The sequence below is a fragment of the Athene cunicularia genome, assembly GCF_003259725.1.
Source record: "Athene cunicularia isolate RWA chromosome 11 unlocalized genomic scaffold, athCun1 chr11_part1, whole genome shotgun sequence".
Classification (NCBI taxonomy): Eukaryota; Metazoa; Chordata; class Aves; order Strigiformes; family Strigidae; genus Athene; species Athene cunicularia.
Genome location: NW_020799113.1, coordinates 7,834,221 through 7,854,962, shown reverse-complemented (window position 1 = coordinate 7,854,962; position 20,742 = coordinate 7,834,221). Strand labels below are relative to the sequence as shown.

Below are 20,742 nucleotides of genomic sequence, written 5' to 3'. Positions count from 1 at the left end.
TGGCCTCACAATCTACTGCAAGATTTCCATTGAGATCTCCAATGTAACAATACTATTTTAAGTTTGATTTTTATTCTTGAAGCCTATTTGGTGAGTTTGCGCTTGGTGAGCTACAATTAGCTTGAATTCACTCTTTTGGGGGTTGTTGTTGGGGAAGTAAACACCGTAAGATTTACTTCCTGCTCAGATTAGTGACCACATGCTTACTGACCTCAGATTTTAGACCTACATTTCACTCAGTGCTATATGCAGGCTAGAAAAATGAGGACAGGCCCAAGGAGGATTTCGGTGCTTCATGGATACCAAGCTTTTTATCCATGGAAGAATCTAAAAGTCCAGTCGAAGCAGCTTGGGCTCTCTGCACAATGTGGGCAACAGTAGGCTTCCTCAGAAAGATGATACACACACCAGCTGTCAGCCCGGGCTCCAGCCTGAGGAGAAAAACAGGAAGGCTGGGCAGGCCTGGCAGCACAATCCTCTCGGGTTCAGTGCCTGGGGCATGACAGCGGAGAGATACTTTGCCCGCTGGGGACCAAAGCTCTGTGTTCCCTGCCCAAGTGTTTTTGACCTTACTTTGTACTTGCATCCCCAAAGTGGATACTGTTTCAGATGCCAAAACCTGTCTTTAGCCTTATGTTTAGAGGTACATAAAAAATATCAAGGTTATCAGGCCAAGATGACTGACCTACCAAACAACTACCCTTACAGGCAAGAGGCATTTGCCCGGAGAACTCCAGCCATGTAATTCTGAAACTAGTATTTGCAGTGACTGAACTTTACCCTCACCCACTGCAGTCCCATATAAGCAAAGTGCTGCGTGTGCACTCTTTCCTGCCAGAGGGAAGGGGAGCCCAGTTATTTGTATGGTATTGCACAGCAGTGCTGGTTTCTGCAATTAAGGTTGTAGCAGAGCTCACCTGAACTGTACTTTAGCTGCACAAGATAAAAAACAAGGAACGGGGAGGATGAGTGTAAACTGGACTCTTCTCCCAGAGCACAGGTTAATCGGTTAAGGCATCTAATGCATCCTCAGAGGCTCAGCCCAACAGAGCTTACAGCTTGCTCCACTCCTCGCCTTGATTTAGTGGGGATTAACTGTCTCCTCACTTCAAAAGCCAGTGGGTCCCAGCCTAGAGCTGCCATATGTTTTCCTTTTTATCGGTGTGAGTGGATTACATGTTATTTCAGATCAATAGGTTGGAGACAAAAATATTGTTGCTATGCAACGAAGTGATTATGAAGGAAAAGGTCTTGAGACACATTGATGGGCCCAGGAAGTCAGTAACTGATGGTATGGCAGCTTGTCACAGCTCCAAATTCACTACACACTAGCAGCTCATGAAATCCTGAGAAACTCTGAAATTTCATCAAAAGAGACCAAGGTGTTGAGAAACAAATACAGAGGTGGGCAGTCTTAACTGGCTATTTCTGCAAAATACTGGGTTTTTTCTTCTTTTTATTGATGCAGAAAAAAAGGCCTTACTGCTTGAGATGCTTCTTGGCTGTATTGCATCTGAGTAACCATCCAGCTAGACTATTTCCTGAGGTTGTGAACTTGAGGGTTACTGGAAACAGGTGGGTAGGTCCTAGTGGCACAGACAGCAGAGGATTAACAATAGTGCAAGCCCAGCTAATTCTAAAATCCTGCTGGAATGAATTTACCAGTACCATATGGCTGTCATTTGATAAGGAATGCAAAGGAGCATTTACCCAGCTATTGATTACAAGGGAACATTATTGCCCAATAACAGAATGGCCTAGTGGTCAGATTAATGTCATTTATTGCTAACTAGATTGTCATAAATTACACTGCTTGCCAGAAAGAAAGGTTTTGCTGACACAAAAATCACTCTTTATATGACTAACCCTGTTAAATTAAAATCATGATTTGTTTTTAACAAGAGAATTGTTATTTGTCAAACACATCCAGAACTGGATTACCCAATTAAGAAGGTTTTGCAAAATGACAGTAAGTCTAATAGCAGTGATGAAATATTTCATGGGCTTGAGGAGCTGTCCTTTACCACTACACTATTCTCTTTTCTGATCACAGTATCGATCCCAGGCAAACTGGAGACCTGATTCAGAGAGATTAGGATTTTGGATACAGCTCTACTTGTGCTTTAAATCTATTTGGACTGGAAAGGAATAACAGCCTTGGATCCCAGCAGCACCATTTTCTACATGATGGTAGTACTGTGGACACTGCTGTTTAAAGGTAAACAATAAATTACTTTCTCTACATTTTTGTAGCTCACCTGTCAACTTCTGCTTTGCAGTGCTTGTTCTTAATTTGGAGAGTTCAAACAGGACTGTTGTGCTAAGTTTTCAATTTTAGAAGCAAGAGTTTACAAACGAAGCCTTAAAATACTAATTAAAATTGGCAACCTCTGTCTTTGAAGCACTTGATTATTATTAACCTTCACAAATCTTGTGTGTGCAATGAGAGAGAAGTTTTGACTTGCTCCAGACTGCATGTAAGGCAGAATGGCGTCTTTATTATCTCTCACCACACCCAGGAGCCTCCCCAGTGGTGAGTTTCCAGCATGGCTGGGTGAAAGAACCACTGGTCCCCCAGAGCTTGTGAACTAGGTAACTGCAAAAGAAGAGGAGATTATGTTCTACAGACTTGTAGCCTCTTTTAAGACTGACACAGAGGAGGGAAAAGAGCTTTTGTGTGCACACCAGCCCTCCCTCACAATCTGGGGACGTGAAAAACAGATTGAGCTGAAACAGTGAAATAATAAGAGGCTGATATGCAAGACCCCAATGGAGAAGCCAAATCACAGCTATGCTTCTGTACACATGGTATTTTATATACACAATTTCATTCAGGATGTAAGTACTGGGCTCATTTCTAGTCTTACTCTGTAAGGGGTTTGCATGTGCCAGGTTTTTTAAAAAAATAATAATTTGTTGGCAGACCAGTAAGATGATGTAAATACAGGCCAATCTCAACTAGACAGAAATGTTCGTAAGTCTACAGACAGTCTGTACCCCGGACAAATAAGCATGATTTTGAACTTTCCCCAACATTCATTATAGATGCTTATTAAACATATATAAAAACATTGAAAGAAGTTGTTATAAAAAGAACAGCTCTGAAATTCAAAGCTGAAAATGAAGTGTTACCCTTTACTCTCACTTCTGTGACTTAGAAATAAGATACTAGTTACCAGGAGCAAAGAAAACAAGTGCATGTTGAAGAGCGGGCATATTATTTTTCCAGATTTCTTAGTTTGGTCCCAACTCTTCTCCTGTATTTACCTTGTCCTTGACTTCTCTCCCAGGATAATAAAATCTCACTTTATGTGCATGAATCAAGAGTTTGTAATCAAGCTCCCCAACGATACTTATATAAAATAAGACTCTGGGAAACTAAATAAACCTTGAGAAATATGTTAATTATGTTAGAAACAAAGAGTAAAAATAAAGTAGAAGATTTGCCTGGCTGAACTTTTCTTTTGTTTGCTGTCCCATATACTTTGATTATCAAACAGGCAAAAAAAAATCTCTAATGATTCTGTCCAAGAGTCTTTGTTTCAATGTAAGAGGAAAACAAGTCCCCTTCTGTCCTGAATATTTAGGCCTGTTAGTGTCCTCCTGTGATAATCTTGGGGTTTATAACTCTTCTGTCTAATGTGCAATATATCCAAAAGAAATTAACAATGAATTTTGAGCATATAATGAACAATTATGCATGGAGGATAATCCCACCAAGTACTATGAGAAACAATTTCTCCTGTCTGCCCTCAGTGCTGTAACCAATCCTGGTTGTCTACACCGGGTCTTTTAAAGTTTGATGTTCTCATCATGATTTTAAAAAGAAAAACATTCAGAAAATAGCATGCCTGAAAAAGGCTTCAGGACCCAAAGTTTCTACCTTAGGCAATGTCAGATCTTTGAAAAGACATGTCGCTTCTCCTCCGCATGCCTAACCGTGCCCAAGGAGAGGCTGATGCACTTCCCTGCTGTTATGCACTCAACAAAACAAAACCTTCCTCCTGGAAACAGACCCTGGAATCTCATTCAGGCCCATTTTCTTCTTTGATGAGGATGTTCAAAACCTGCTAAAGGTTTGTGCAAGCAGATCAAGTGGGTTACATTTCAGTAGGTGTGGCAGTTGCTGCCCCGGTAATGGTATGAAGCCGTAAAAACTACAATTCCCTGTTACAGCACTGCGAAGTCACTGAACGTGCTTGAGATTCCTACTCTTTTATGCTTTAAGGGCTTTTGAGAGGGATGATCGGGAGTTTTTGCCAAAATGCTTCAGGCATTTAATTCTGAAAACTAATTTCTGAATTGGGTGCTATGCTAATAATGTATTCCAACCCCAGGCTGCCTGTAATCCCTCACAGACTCTCTTCTCCTTGGTTTCCCATTAGCAGAGCATCTGTCTTCTCGCTGCTTTATTGTTTGCTCTCTGCATGGGACCCTCAGTACACGGGACACAACAATGCAAGAAATTCACGGGATCACGTTAAGAGAGGGAGAAAATATCAAATTTGGTTTCATGCAGATAGGGTTTTGTTGTTGTTAGGTTTTGGTGTTTTTTTGTGTTTTTTGTTTGGTTTTTTTTTTACACACATATTTAAATGCAGTGATTAAACTGAACTGAACAAACCAGGGCCTTCTCAAGAACAAAGATACAGAGGCCCATGGCAGGTGGCAGAGATTAAACTGCAGGAAAATAGTCCAGAAATTTACTCTTCATCTCACTGAAACCTTTCCTATATCCTGTGGCTTCTCCCTGTCTTGCTGCCAGTGAGGAAACGCTACTGCAGCAGCTTATCTTCTTGCTTCTGAGTTTCTACTTTGTCATGTTTCAAGGACATGGGTAGGGCAAGAAGGGACTTCGTGTTCTGCACAGACTTAACAGTTGGTCTGGCTACACACAAAACTCTGCCAAAAAATCAGGACTTCAGCGGGTAGCTAACTCTGCATTAGCAGTCAGGCATTTTATAGCTGCTGAGAAGGGAATAGCCATTTACTTCCTAGAGAGCCTACAGAGACCCATATGCGAGAACTCACCAAAGCTACTTTCTGTCTCATTAATTAAGAACCAGTAATGATTTTCTTACCTAAATCTTCCTTAAACAAACTCCTGTGGTAGCTTTGCACAGTGACAAGGATCAAGTAAAAAGCCTGAAGCAACAACTTTAAGTCTGCATTCTATCTTATAGCCCAGAATCTATTAACTTGATTCACGTTATACAGCACTTCATATCGCACAGCGCTATACTCTTGCTGGGGGTTATTTTACTGTCACTGCTACCCTCTATTATGTACACTGCGAAAGAAACTGTCTACATTAGAATGTATCTTCCTGGAAAAAATATCTGAATGTTATTCAAAACAGTTGTTGAAAGATTTCAATTCAAAACATAACAGCATTTAATACCAACGTTTACTACAGAAGAGGAAACACACCACTTTCTCACATGTTTTTTTCCTAACTCTCTCATAGAAAAAAATTAATGCTGTCTGCTTACAAGTGTTTGGCAGGAGTCACACATAATTAGAAAGAGCTCTAGTTCTTTTAAGTGTGCTTCAGTTATTGTAATTTAGTTTTCAATGTAATATTAAGAAAAATTGGATAATCTTTTTGGATCACCATCTCAAGAGGAAATAGGGGAGTGACTATCTGGCATGAAACCAACTGGAATTTGCAACAAGCTCTTCAAAACATTCCACCAGCAAATGTAAAGTACGGGATAGTTGCAAAAGCTAGTCCATAGTGATACACCTCAGAAAAAACCCCATCTTTGTCTTGCCTTGTCTATTTTTTCATGGCCCAGAGAGTGATTTCTGTGACCCATTTAACAATCTGTAACCCAGTTCAGGAAATGTTGAGCATCCTTTTAGTGAATAGAACCTTACACACTGGCATTTCATCACATTATGTTTATCTACATCATCACCTGGGTACTTGAAGGATTTTTGTGGACTCCAGTTTGTGTCCTGTTTCAAAACACCAGTTTTCTTCAGTTTGCATACCTGCAGTTTGGCATGCCATGCAGTGTTCGCAGCACTAACCCTCAGTTTCTCAGCCCTGGTGCCAACATTTTTATATGGGCCCTAGCTTTAAAAACCTGTCCTCTGGGATGGGTTCCTGGGAGAAAATCCAGACCCCCCCCCTGAAGTCAATGTGACGTCTGCCATCAGCTTCAATGGACTTGTAACTTCTTGATAGGGGATACAGCACTACAGAAGTGTGTTGCAATGACAGGTGAACCCAAACTGCCAGCTCTACACGCTCTTCATGCTGATCTACATTCAAGTCAAAGTGCAGAGGCCAATCAATATTTGACTATCCCTAGATATTTTGAAATTTTAATTTGAAGCTCATCTGTAGGTTTGATGCAACACTTCAATTCCAAATACCCCAATTAATCATTGCTACTGTCAAATTTGTTTATAAAATAAAACCAGGACCACTGGCATACTACAAACTTAGGAAAAACTAAGGGAGGAAAGTATTCAAAATTTTTTGGCAGGGAGGGGCTGGAGCGAGGCACACACACAAGTAACAACATGAACTTCACTCCCTCATGAGCCAATTACAGTAACACGCTATAATCTGTTTGCCTTTGTTTTCAGTGACAGTATTTGGGAGTACAGCAATGCTGGGCATTCATGATGCCTCTGGAACTCGAAAGCACCTCCTGTTCTAGCCTAGAGCCACCAGCACCTTGAAAATGCTCACAGATTTCTTTACACTTCTGCACATCAGGAACATTGCAGCAAATCCCTTTCCAAGCTTTGATGCCATCATTCTGTTAAACTTATCAATAAACACCCATGTCTGTCTGTTCTCTGACTGAAGTATGTATTTTAAAAGCAAGACTCCTAAACAGAACATCCTCACAGTTCTCTAGAACTGCATTTGCTTTGTCATTCCCATTAGATATGAAATGGCATGAGCTGCAACTTTAATCATTCACCTTTTCAATCAAATCTATTTTTTCTGAGTCTCATTTAGCAGCAATGGGCTTTCTGACTAATGCTCTAGTCCCAGTGCTCACCTCCCAAGGGGGATCTCCAAACATTTATACTCAGCGAGATGGAAAATCAAACCTCTGACTCCAGCTGACACCAGCTTCCATTACACTAAATAAAAACTATCTTCTTAGGGCCCCAGCAAATGGGACAGACCATTTCCCACACTGCCTGCCTTGGAAAACAGCATGCACAGAAAGCAAGAACAGCCTCGTTAGTATTAATATTTACACTGCAGTCATATCCAGGGGCCCAAATTAGGGTAAGGTCTTGTGTTTGGTGCGTCAGGAGTTGGAGGTGCAAGCCCTGCTCTCATGAACTGCCAATCACCCAGCTAGTCCTCCACCAATACCCTATCCCTTTTCCCCCATGACAGAATGACCATTTCCATTTGTCACCTCCCTACCAGTCTTTCACACCCTGATCCTTTTGCATTTTTTAAATCATTGAGAGTTTTACAGTTGTGGATACAAGACGAGGCTCTGTATGATCTCGGTAGCCAACTTTTGCATTGTGGTGGCCAGCTGCAGAGCAAAGGAAGGAAGATAAGATAGGAAGATAAGAATCATAAACCCCAGCAGACTGGGTGGAGAGAAGGCGGCAGACCTGCGAGGCAGCGTGCAGGGCTGCAAGGCACAGCTCTGTCCACGCTGTGGGCTGCTTGCCCTCCTGCCACAGCCTCAGCCCTTGGCTCTCCCTGGCAGGAGGGAAGGAGGCCAGGGCAGGGAGCCGCAGAGGCACCAACCCTCACAGGGGCTGGCCACCCTCCGGGCCGGGGAGGGCAGAAAGGGACACCCAAAGGACTCTTGGAGGCATGCAATGCACTAAGTCTCTCTTTATGGTTGGCATGGGCAAAATGAAATTTGTAGAGCCTTTCTCTCTGGGGATTTATGGGCAAAGTGACAGATCTTCCTCCAGTCTTACTCACGGAAATGGATGAACAGCTTTAGATGAAACTGTCTAGAACTAATGACAGCAAAATTAGCCCGAGGCCGAAACCTGGTGTGAAGAAGTTCAGCCTAAATGATGAAATTTGGCAAAGTTATAAGACAGTGAAAGAGACTGTCTTAAAAGGGGAAGTTTGGGATGACCTTGATGCTCTGCACTGCAGCTTGTGGTGTCTGTAATAGGTTATTTCCAGAGCATCTGAGTGTCTTCCAGTAGTGCATTAAGCAATGTAACTAACATCTGTCACGAGGTTCATTTTCTCTCTCATCTCCTCCCTGGAGGGAAATTCTCTCGTTTCTTAACCTCTACTGGACCCCCACTCAATAATGTTCATTACCTCAAGAGAAAAAGGAAAAGCCCATCAAAAAGAAAAAGAAAAAAACAAAAAAAAAAAAAAAAAAAAAAAAAAAAAAGAAAAAAAAGAAAAGAGAGATAATAGATCTAAGATTCAGGCTGCTTTGGTGACATTTTAGAAGTCTTTTTTGCCAAGAAAAACAGTAATTTCTTTTAAATTTCCTTACAAGATATTTAAGCATTGACAAGGAAAGACAAATGAAAACTATTGAGCTATTTTTCCTTCATCCATGATTGTGCAGCAATTTATCAACAAAATGGAACAAGAACATCTGACTGGGATTATTTATTATACAGCAAGGCATTTATTTTTTGCTCACTTCACCGGGAACAGTGTCCCTGTTATGGCTAGTTAGCCATCTGTGTCCTAAGAGCTTTCAGGGAAGGATTAAACTGTCATTTGTTTTATTTCCTTTAATGAAATAACTATCCTAACAGGGCTGAGCCAAGACTTGGATATTGCTGGACTTGCTACCTTAAGGTGGCATGAAAAAGAATAACTGGATCTTCCCTGGAGCTAAAGCCAAGCCATGAAGAGTTTGGGGTTTTGGTTTTGTTCTTTTTACTCCTTACACTCAGTAACATCCAGTGTCACCACTGAAGTGCCCCTACTGGAAACTGTATAATTAGGCAATCTTTACACCATGCTTTGGCAGAGGTGGAACGATCTGTGGATTTTTATTTTTTTAAATATCTGATTCATTCACTACATTTAGCCAATATGGCTTGGGTTTAAGCACTGAGACAATTTGCAGCTCATCAGGGCTGGAATCAGGAGGCTGACAAAAATAAACAGTGGAAAAGGCATGCCATGTCCTCCAGGTGCTAAGGGTTGACCAGCCCTCACCCATCCATTCACAACCCCACGCAGAAGGCCAGCACTGTTCTCGGGAGGATGACCACGGCTTGTGGCATCCCTTCCCCATCTACAACTCCACAAGTGCATCTAAAAACTTCTAGCACTTCTTCCCTGGAAAGAATGAGCAAAATAAGCCGTCTGATTTAGAGAAAGATAATCTGTGCCCTCAGTAAGAGCACACATGTGGGAAAACTATTTGCTAGAAGAATGTACCTTACGGCTATTGCCAAAGGTTTTGATGGGTGTATCTGCGCTCTGGATGGCTTTATGGCTGTGCAGTGGAAATTGCTCATAATGAATAACATCTACATTTCTCTAACACCTTTCATCCAGAAATCAAAAGCACTTTTCAAAGAGAGGGCCAGATTTTGAATGCTTGATGCTAGCAGCCCCTCATGTCACACTTTTATGGACTGATCTTTTTGAATCAACTTGGTAGCCAAAGCTCTCTGGCACTGGCTATGCTTTAAGTGACAACTGACCTCTCTTAAAAAATGTGATGCACACAGCATTTCACTGCTTAAAGTGCAACTGCCTCTGGGGTGGAAGAGACACCCCCCGGAGCACCTGGCACTAGTGCTGTGCTGAACCTTGAATGCGACAGTTTAGCCAGGGACAGTGAGCCCTGCTCTTCAACAGGGGCCAACGTTTATAAGGATCAGACAACGGTTGGGCTTCAAGGACCATACATAATATTGCAGTGAATTCCATGTATCACCTTTGATAGAAACAGCTGATCTGACTTGAGTGAGTGCAAGCTAAAGAACCAGGTATCATGTATGAGCCATCAGCTACAGCTCTGGAGACTGCTCCGGCTGGAGCCGTTCTGACAGAAAACAGCAGTACTGCAGGAGAATTAAAATACTGACATCTATAGGATGTTAAACATTTCTAACAGTTGTGATGAGAAGAAACTCATAAATAATATCCATTCTTCCCTAAAAGTTCCTACATTAACTGGTTCACAGCAAGAACCAGTTCAGCTTTCCTCCCATCGGTGTTCATGTGCTATTTACTGCAGTCCTGAAGTGGAACTTACTGCAGCCCTTGTGTCTTGGCTGGACTGGCTTGCAGGACATCCCCAGTATGATGCCAGGGATGATGGGGAAGAAGCACCTGCAGCAAATTAATGGAATACACAGAAGTAGCAGTGGGGATAGACAGAGATCTGCAGGAATTGCAGCCCTCAGCTCTGCCCCACGCTGCCTGCTGAGGGTGGGAAGGGGATGGGTAGCAGGGAGGCTTCAGCCCACTACCACTCCTGCTCCCCATTTGCAGTACATTTGCAAGTCAGCTGCTTCCCATCAGCATGCCTCTTGCTGGGAAGGCAAACGAGGGGCTCATTCAGACCACTGTTGCTTTAGCTGGACTGTGAGCGATGAAATATCCACTCCTCACATCTGTCCCTGGCAATCCATGGAAAGCTCATCCTGCTGCTGCAAGCATGTACACACAGGCCCCTCCAATTCAGTTATTACATGGATTTCACCAACAACCCCAACATGACAGTATCTCCTACTCAAATTTTCTGAAGCTGCTCTACTTTCTAATTCCTGTTATGATTGTGTCATACTTGAACTAAGCTGGTCACAAGCTGTGGGGTTGAAACTCCACTGAGCTGTGATCAGGCTCCCATACTTACAGGAGTATCTTTCTCCTCATCAGTTCCCAGGCAAACAAAAGCCAAGGAAGAGCAAGGACACCAACAGAAGACAGTGTTTTCTTAGTAACTGTTACATCGGTGGACTGCCTCCATTTACCTCCCCAAATTAAAATAATCTTTCTCTTGCACTCCTACTTAAGAATGAGACCAGAATGCGATCCACTTTGCTTCTGACTGCCTGAAAGAGGCTGCAACAAGCTAGAAGACAAGTCTCCCAGTGCAAGAATGGTCCAAGGTAGGAGCTGTACTCCCACTACTGCTATAGGACAGGGCAGAGGCTTGCAGAGAGGGAGGAGGCACGTACGTCTGTGGAGACCTGCGAACAACTCGACAGACTGCTGTAATGCACAGCAGCTCCTGCCGCGCTGCTGCTGCTCCCTCCTTGGCCCGCAATGCTGCATGGCAGTGGTCAGCTGACAAGAGTGCAAGATCAGCCTAATTCACACTCAAGCAAAGTTTTAATGACCCAATTCCCCAACCCCATCTTTAACTTCCCTAATATCCCACTACCATACTGTCACAGGGAATCTGTAAGATTGAATCTATGGATTGAAAACATCTCTTTTCAGAGAGGACTGGGGTTTCCAGTTGGTTAGGAGCAAGACCTGAGACTATGAAGTAGTTAAAATGATTTCCTTCTTAATTGCTACTTTGCAGCCTTTTTCTCAGACTTTGAGAAAAGCTTTGAGCTTTTTCTGCTCACAGAACTCTAAAACAGGCCAAGTTCATTTATTTTATTAGGGAAACAAGACAATTTCTAGTATTCTTACTATGACATTTGCTCAGGGGAAGCTGAGAGAAGTTGAAATCACTTTCTGAGAAGCAGCTGGCTTAACACAGGCAGGGATGTCAGAATTTGATTTCTTTTGCTGACTTACACAGCAGTGAGTTCTCTGATCTGCTTCTTGCCCATCCCTCTGTCCTACTGGGAATCTGCTAAAACACACCTGTGGGAGGTTTGGGCTTTTAAATCTGTGCCTTTAATGTCCCAACAGTTCCCTAACTTGAAGAAGGTTTATTCCTATCAGGTTCTTAACCTCAGTTTTCTTGTGAAAAATCACTGCAAGTATCTCCCTTCAGAAGCCTACTACAGAACATGTCTTAAGAACTGAAGAGGTGTTCCTCCCCCCCTCCTTGAAAACTGAGTGTTATCCAAAAGATTGAGATTTTTAGATATAAAATTCTCATGTTTAGGCTGACATCACAAGCTAATAACAACAATCATGTCATTAAGTCTGGATGAAAGGTTTTGATGATGGCAAAAGTACATTCCAACACAGTTCAAAATAAAAATCTCAAAGGTTTGAGTCCCTCCATCTCAAATTCCACCTATTCTCCCACTCCCTGTGCTTCTGCAGAAACACATGAAAGAGCAAGCTGAAAAAAGCAAGAGAAAAAATAGTTTTCCCTCCAAAATGCAAGCAAAACAGTAACACATTTCAATTACAACAAGAAACTTATTTTTTGCACAAAATAAAATTTGGTCTTTCCAACAGGCTCCAGCTGTGGTAGGCTAAGAGTAAAGGTGTAACACATGAAGGCAAATATGGCTTATATTTTAGGAATTTCCATTATTTTTATGGATTGCATTGATGAGAAATGCATTTGCACACTCTGAACTGCCAGTAACATTTTTGTTGTGGGATACACTTTGAATAATTCCTTTGCAAAAAGCATGGCCATATATTCATAAGAAATGGAAACTCGTCCTGGAAGGCCCAAGCTGCTAAATGAATGGTATTTCAATAAATAAAGGTGGTATAAATTCAACATACTGATTCTCCAATTTATCATCCCCTAAACTAAAATATATCATTCCTCTCCAATTTCAATTCCCAGCCATGCTGTCCTCTTAATCTTAATTATAAATGGTCTGCCACTTATCAAATCATCCTCTGTGTACTGCACAATCCTCACCCTTAATTGCACAAATATTTTATTTTTGGAACAACACAGCTCAGCAACAAGCTTCATTTTTCTTTTCATGACTCAGTCTCTATTAAAGTAAAGCATTTATAAAAGCTCTGGGCACATGGAGAGAAAATTAGTTGCTCCTCCGTGGCTAGCAGTTTTTAGCTAATCACAATGCAGCTCCACATCACTCCAAGCAGAGCGGTGATTAAAACTGTGCCTGCAACAAAGCAACATTGTACACAGCGATGACGTGCTCCAGTCAAAAACGTCTCCCCTCTTGTTATGATTGGTATTCCCCAGATGTTTGACTTCGAGCTCTAGCTTGGCAGGCAAGGCTTTGTGGCTGTAATTCAAGTCCCAAGCTTGAGCAGCTCCAGTGTTTATTCTCATAATTTACACTTTGTGATGGCTTATGGACAGTTATGTACTTGGTTTCGTAGCCACCACTTCAAACCAAGGGCCTGATCCTGTCTTTATGGAGTTAGTGGTAAATGCCTCCCAATTCCAGCATAAGCTGGAGGCCCCAGGTGACTAAACCATCTCCCAAAGCAAACAAGCCAATGTAAAAGAACAATTCAGTTTAAAAACAATTTAAAAATGCTGAAATCTTACTTACTAGGAAGTCTTCTTCACAGTACACCTTGCCATTGACATTGTAGAATGCTTTTCCTCGTAGTCTTCTCCCTGTTAAAATAGAGCATTGTCAGAATTTTGTGCTCTGTTCCCAAACCCAGTCATTCAGGATGCAAAGTGAGAAGCACACGCTGCTGCCCCTGTCTGCACCGCCAGTTCCTGGCCCCTCTCCTCCCCAGAGGGTCCATCCAGAGACACGGGTGAGGGTTAGGCTCTTGGCTCCATCCTGCCTTAAGAAATTCATTATCAGTTAAACATTACTGCTAAACACAGGTTATGGAATTTACTCAATACCAGTTCCTAGAAAATTTGAAATCTAACCCCCAAAATGATTATTCTGGAGGGAAAGGCTCATTTGCAAATTGAGACAGTTTTCTTCACAGGTAAAACCACAGCAGGCACACATCCACTGCAATCAACGTCAGCACTGTGTTTGTCTCCAAAGGACGAAACAAGGGATACTGCATACGGATGTTCCTGTCACCTTTAAAAATATTAATACATTAATCTATGTCACAGCAGGTACACCCGCAGCTCTCTGCAACACTAAAGCAATACAAGGCACGTGTGGTGGAGGGAAGAGCAGAAAAATCACACCAAACCCAAGGTACTTAATTTTCAAGTTTGAACATTTGCCAATTCATTAATTCCGGTGGAACTCTATTGACAAAGCTTGTGATCGTCCTTAACTGATGGCTCTCTTCACAGAGAAATGCACAACAGACTCCAGAGAGTCCCAACAAAAAAGGAATAAAACTGGGAATTAAAAAAACACTGAGCCCAGCCAGTTTTTAGATACAGCAGATCAGACTTGTCTTACACTAGAGCTACTCCACTGAGAGAAACGCCACTTTACCAGTGTAGAGCCAGAGAGGGAGAAGAAAAAACGCACTTATCCTGACTCACCTGCTTTCCACTCTGTGCCAGGGTCCCACTGGCCAAAGCTCCCAAACATTTGGGTGCCCTCACAAGCCATTTGCAGCCTTGGCAAGCAGAGGGCACGGAGCCTCCTACAGGCTGCATACCAGCTGCCGTTAGCAGTGACACTGAGCAAGGAAGAGGGCAAAAGTCTCTGTATTTACAGGTCAGCAGATGACCCCTCCCAGGTCACTGCTGAAGCTTATACTCCACAGAGTAAGCCTGGACGTCTCCTACCGAGGCAGAGTAGCTCCACCATAAACACCACCGAGCTTTGCTGGTGAGCTGAGCCAGCTGGCCAAGCACTGAGGGGCAGGAGCGCTCTCCACGGTTTCCATAAACAATGTTGAGGAAAATATGATTAATTTTCAGTGCCTGAAAGTGCCTTTTACACATTGCCACTGTGATCTGATCCTGGGAAACAGTGTGTGGCACAAAGAAGTCGGGATCTGGGCTGATGCTTTTGGGAAATCACATGTTGCATGTGGTTGTCTGGCGGTTTTACTGTCGTGGCCGAGGGAAATGCTTCTTTTGTGTGCACATTCTTGGGCTGTCGATCTCATGGGCTGCTGTCTCCATACTGCTGGTAGGTGGAGTCAGCTCTTGTTTGTCTTTCCAGCTGCCTGGTAGCTCTGGTGGGGACCAGGAGCCTGGTGGCATGGGCAATGCACTGAGACTCCCATCTCCTCTGAGACTCTTAGGTAAAACTGGTCCATCCTACATGTCACACAAACAAGGTACGGGGATGGGACAGTGATCAGGGGGTCATGGGGCCTCTCTCGACTGATGAGGAGCAACTATAGATCTTTCCTCCTGCTTATCAAAGCTGTTTTTAAACCTCTTCAGTGGAAGGTAAAGGAAAGGTAAATGGAAGAGAGAAGAAAAGGAAAGAGGCCAGAAAGGCTTTTTAAAGGACATGTTGGCTCTGCCAGATCCAGCCTTGATAAACAAACTTGTCTTTAGATGTTGGAAATGAAGTGGCTGCACCCAGAACAGGGACTTGCCTTGGATATGCTGATGCATCACTTCCACCTTGCTCACACACACTGCTGGTGCAGAGCCAGGGCGTTTGTTTCAGCTGGAGAAGTGCTGGCCATCACCCTCACCACACACCCATTATGGTTAGGAGCAGCCGAGGTAATTAGGGACAAATCCCAAACTCTGTTGCTGGAAGGATCTCCCTAATTTGGGGAGGTGTCAGCCTCTCCCGAGACACTGCGCAAGGTGCACAAGGACCCATACACCCTGCTTTGTATCCCAGTGTGCAAAGCCTGGCAGTGCTCAGGTTGATAGAAACTCCCCAAATTCTGCTCCTGTTGTTCCCTTTGCACAGCATCACTGGGAGAAGCCAGTGGGGTCAGAGCTTTCCCAGGCTGAGGAGGAGTGGGAAGCCTGCGACCCAAGGCAAACAAGGCAAAACCCGATGTTTTGGACTGGCTCTCAAAGACATTTATGTTATCAGATGTGTTTGGCAGCTGATTGCCCTGCGACATGAAACAACCTCATCTCACCCCAGCGCAGCAAAGCTGTGAGCCTCTATCTCAGCTACTGCATAACTTGTGAGCCCCTGCTCACACCCTGCTGCTCCTCAAGCCCCCCTGCCTGCCAAACACAGAGAGCTGACCTCCCCTTCTGTACAGCTGACAGGGTAAAAACATCTCTTTTGCACAGCACTCACAGAGCAACACCTTTCAAAACTGAGGAAAAAAACCATTTTCCCCATTTTACAAATGAAAAAAACAGGTCGACTTGCCTAAACTCATAAAGCAGGCAAGCAACTTGCTCACGTAATTACTATTATTAGCAATAATTAATGATTGACAGGCCTTTTACCTTAGAAGAATTTCATTCACGGCTCATATAATAATTATCTCATAAGCAAGAAACAGCAAGTTATCACACAAATAGCCGTGGCTGCACTATATTGGGTTCTACATACTGCATTTTAGAAATAAAGGCAAGAACGTAAGTTCCATTTGCCCTCCAGAAGAGCTTGCTAAATAACAGCATTGAAAATGGTCAAACACCAAACAATGTGAGTGCCTGAGCACCATGTGAAAACCGCAATCAAGAGTGCTGGCAGGTGCAGCCCACGGGACCCAAAGCCAGGGCGATGCAGCACTGGTCCCTCCCAGCCGCGGAGAGCCGAGCCGCAGGCTGGCTGTGACGCCTCCAGGTCAGGGCACCTGCCCCCAGCTCCGTGTACTGGACAACGTGGTTTCGCCTCTCGAGGTCCTGGAGTAACGCGGGGGCTTGCACAGCACCAGCCTGTTCTGTGTAGCCGTAACCCACTACTGTCAATCAGGCACAGACAACAAGTTTAAAAAACATCATGTTGCTTTAGGCAGCCAAGGGCCTGGCCAGCTAGACAAGGTAATACCACCCTGTCCCCGGTACACAGGACCTGCTGCTTGGCTTTCCTTTGGGTGACCGAGCATAGCCAAGCCTGGGTTACGATTTGCTTTCATAATATTGAAACAAAAAAGTCAAGAGTTTCTGACAAAACTTGATGCAACTTGCTGATGGCTCATTATAGTAATAATGAGCTGGTATAATTAGCAGCCTAGTGCAGAGTTCACAGGTACGGGGTTTCATAAACACTGTGCTGCTTTCCTCCTCCTGCTGGATGCCCACCTTGGCATGCCTGCCCCGTCAGACCAGTTTTCAACAGTAGTGAGGAAGAGGCTCCCTTTCGCACCCGACCGAAGAGCTGCAGGTCAGCCAGGAATGTGCGGGGGTCCATGGGACAGGGCAGAAGCCGTGCAGGCATGTAACACTAGCTTTTACAGGGAAGCCCTTTCTGCCCTGAGTGCTCTTTAGCCTTGTTTTACTGTAGAAAATGAAGCTTATGCACTCACGGTGACAACAAATGCTTGTTCCAGGTAACTTTTAGATTTCTTGACTGACATTCACATCGAGGGGTAAGCGAACACCAGGATAAGGGGGTTCCACCACCTCAGGTGGGAGGCAGAGACCTCACGAGTGCTCCAGCAAAGAGCGCAAAGACTCATGTAAATGATCTGGGAGTTAGTAAACTGCAAGCTAGAAATGACTGTCCCAAGGAACGATCACAACTGGTGTTTGCAACCAACATGACAAACATCCAAAAGAATGCAGGCTTTTGGAACTTAAAAAAATCAGAATCAGCTCTAGGTTTTTAACATCAGTTTTCACATTTAACTGGTTTATGAGTCTCTAGTATTGAAATGTGTCTAGCAATTACCTCCTGCACAACTTTTATATCTTACGTGCTGCAAACTAAAAGGAAGGAACAGGAGAGCTGGTGCTTTAGCAAAGGACTCAAAGATTCGGCTTGCAAAAGGAAAAATGACCCACAGTTGTCACAGGCTGTCCACAACTGTTCTCTCCAGCCTCCACAACACTTTGCCGGGTGGTGAAAACACACCAGCCAGGAAGCTAAGGTGGGGTAAAAATTTTTCCAGATCTGTTTCAAAGGCTGCTCCGGGCCCTCATGGAACAAAATGTGAATCAGACGGGGTTTTACGGTCTTGAGGAGGTGCTCGGAAAGAGCACTGAAAATGTCCTGCCCCCTCCCCACCAGCCCGGGAAGCATCTTCAAAGCCTGCCCTGCAGCTGCTGGCAGTGGGGTATTTGCCTATAGGGAGGTGAGTTTATCAAGACGCAGCCTTCAGCGGTAGATCTCCAGCCTCACATGGGATGATGCAACCATGTCGGGGGCTAACACCCCCCCTCGCCTTTGTAAAACAAGAGATAACAATGTCTCACTGTCACAGCATGGTTATTAGACCTAATTACTGTTTGCAGCATACTTTGAAGTTGAAAAGTGCCAAGCATTATTATAATATTTTTAAGCACTTTGATGATTAAAAACATGCAACTGTTGGGTAATAATCATGATTTACTAGTATTGTAGTGTAAGCAAGTTCATGTGAGAAGCCTGCACTGTCTCAGTGCCTGACGCTACTTAAAAACAAACAGCTCCCCTCTGACATAATGGGAATGCTGCAGCCCCAGCCCTGCCTCCCAGATAATGCCTGGTGCATCCCTGAGACTACCAGCGTGCTGCAAAAAATATACCAGCGTACCTCCTCACCATCACGATCTCTCCTGTGATGTAAGTGCCTCTACTAGTAACGTCACAGAGGAATTTTTTAGCGTTAAGAGGGAACAACATGCAAGATGACTAATAATATCCTTGTTATTTCTAACATTACAACTGTATGGAACAAGATTGTATTTTAGTCAGGAAATGTACTTAAAGCCTTTCAATATGGAGTCCGATTGCAGAGTTCAGCTGTAGGTATCACTGCTAAAGATAAGGGATTTGTTAGAGCAGAGCTCATTAAAAGCCTGAACAGCCTGAGCTATTGCCACGGAATATTATTCAAGCACCTGCCATTCCTGTTGGCTGGGACGTGCCTGGGTAGGTCTGACCACACATAAGCACAGACCTCAGCTCCGCTGCTGCTTCTCCCATGGGGGCACGGCCGCCCGGTCCCCCCGCCGGCAGGAGAAGGTGCAGGCTGCGGCAGGCCCAGGCTTGCTTGAGCCCCCAGCACTGCCACCCTGCTCCTGCTCCTCAAGTGGCACCCACAGGCTCCTGACTTGTCTCACAGCAGCCACACAAATAGCTCTTTATGGGGGAAAAAAGTGCATCACATCACTTCTCTCACTGGGATTTCTTCCCCTTCTTATTTTATGGATTGTCAGTTCTAAGGCTGAACAGGACACTCGGTGAGAATCTCTGCAGGCTGGAAACTTTTGGTCCACAACTCGCAGAGCTTTTCTGAGCATGGCTGCCCGTTTCTTCATGCCTGACTGACCGCAGAACTCTGCGTGTGTTTCAGTTAGCAATGTTAAACATAGACCTAATTACGGGATAACTACTTCAGCCACCATCTCCGCAGTGATGATGGGACACCGCATGGCTTCCAGTCTCATGCTAGCACCTTAAGTGACAGTCTCACAAAGCATTCAGGCTAAAGCGACATGTAAACGTACACCCTGGACTAATATGCAGCATTTGCTCAAATATTTCCGAGCTACCATAATAGGGAAGGAAAATTCCCATGCGTTGCTCCAAAGCCCTGTACAAGCAAAACCAGACACTAGGCAGCCTGGGCTGAGCAAATGTATCTGCATGCCTGCTGCCCACCTGCCGCCACAGTCACCATCACTGCTCAGTGGAAATGTAAACTTTACCAGGCCAAAACTGGGAATTTTGTTTTACAAAAGTCCCTGGCATAGGTCTGGGGCTGCTCTGATTCAGAGCCGGTCTGCAGTGGCCATCCATGGACTGCTCACACTCCCAAATGCAGACAGCACCCCAACACACTTTTATACTCCAGGTGCCACCCATGGGCTGTGACGGGACCCGCTGCCAAGCTGGTGTAGGGGCAGCCAGTGCCCAAGTGATCTCCTGTATGGCCTGCGGACACCGTCACGACAGCACAGGGTATCACGATGGGGACCACTGTCCACAGCCTTCAACTGAATGCTGTCACAGACGCTGCAGCTTTTCTTGTGCAAGGTGAGACTTGCTCTCTGAAGAGCACCTGTGTGCTAAATACACGTTTTAATGACTGAAACCAGGACCAAAATAATACAAAAGCTGAAGGGTGAGTGAAACATCCAGAATCCAATCTGTTCTCTGCAAACCCCCAGGCTGGCCAGCTACTGTTTCTGAAAAGTGGAAGCAAAACTTTAAGTTGCCAGATGATTCCAGGAACTGAAACTTCAAGAGAAATACCAAGTTTTACAAACATGGAATAAATAATTTAAAATACTAAGTAATAGCAATCTACCTCTGCTACCTCCTCTACCCAGTCATCTCAAGATAAAAACTGATGCAGAATTTCACCCAGGAGATCTGTTTTCTTTCACTTGGTATAGGAGGTTCAACTATCCAGAAATTAAAGATACAACAAAAGAAAACAAAAGCTTCCAATGCGATTTCTTTATTTGTTGCCATTTCTCCTTTACTCACATGTGAGTTGGAGCCCACGGTCCTCCATCCCTCCCCCTGGCTTATGACTGCCTATCTGCACAGAGATTTTCTTTACATGGGGTTTCTATCACTCCACCCACTTGAAAACGGGGAGCACTGAGGCTGCTTTAGCCCCTGAATAAGCATTAATTAAATTTTTCTCCTCCATCTCCTACCGGGGACTCACACAAGGCCACCAAGCAACATGAGCACACTCTTCATGATGGGGTCCTGCGTTCCAGCCGCAGCCTTTGGCACGGGTGCCAGGGCAGTGCAGGGTCTTCGCAGCGGAAGGGGCTGGGAGGAGGAGGAGGAGGAGGAGGAGGAGGAGGGCTGCGCCCCGGCCCCAGCCCCTGGGCCTGGAGAAGCTTCCATCCCCCACCGCCACTGCCCCGTCCCCTCACAATGCTCAATTGCTCAGGCTTTGTGAAAGGAGGGGTGAATTTCTAGGGCTTTCAGGGTTTTTAAGATTGGGGGGGGGGGAAT

At 44.3% G+C, this 20,742-nt stretch overlaps 1 protein-coding gene across 1 annotated transcript in view; it reads right to left on the bottom strand.

The window, feature by feature from the left end:
- Positions 1-20,742, bottom strand: part of WTIP (WT1 interacting protein) — an 85,682-nt gene that overhangs the window by 13,222 nt on the left and 51,718 nt on the right. The window contains exon 4 of the mRNA XM_026856945.1: positions 13,354-13,421. Within this exon, the coding sequence (XP_026712746.1) occupies positions 13,354-13,421 (68 nt within the window). The remainder of the gene's footprint in view (positions 1-13,353; positions 13,422-20,742) is intronic.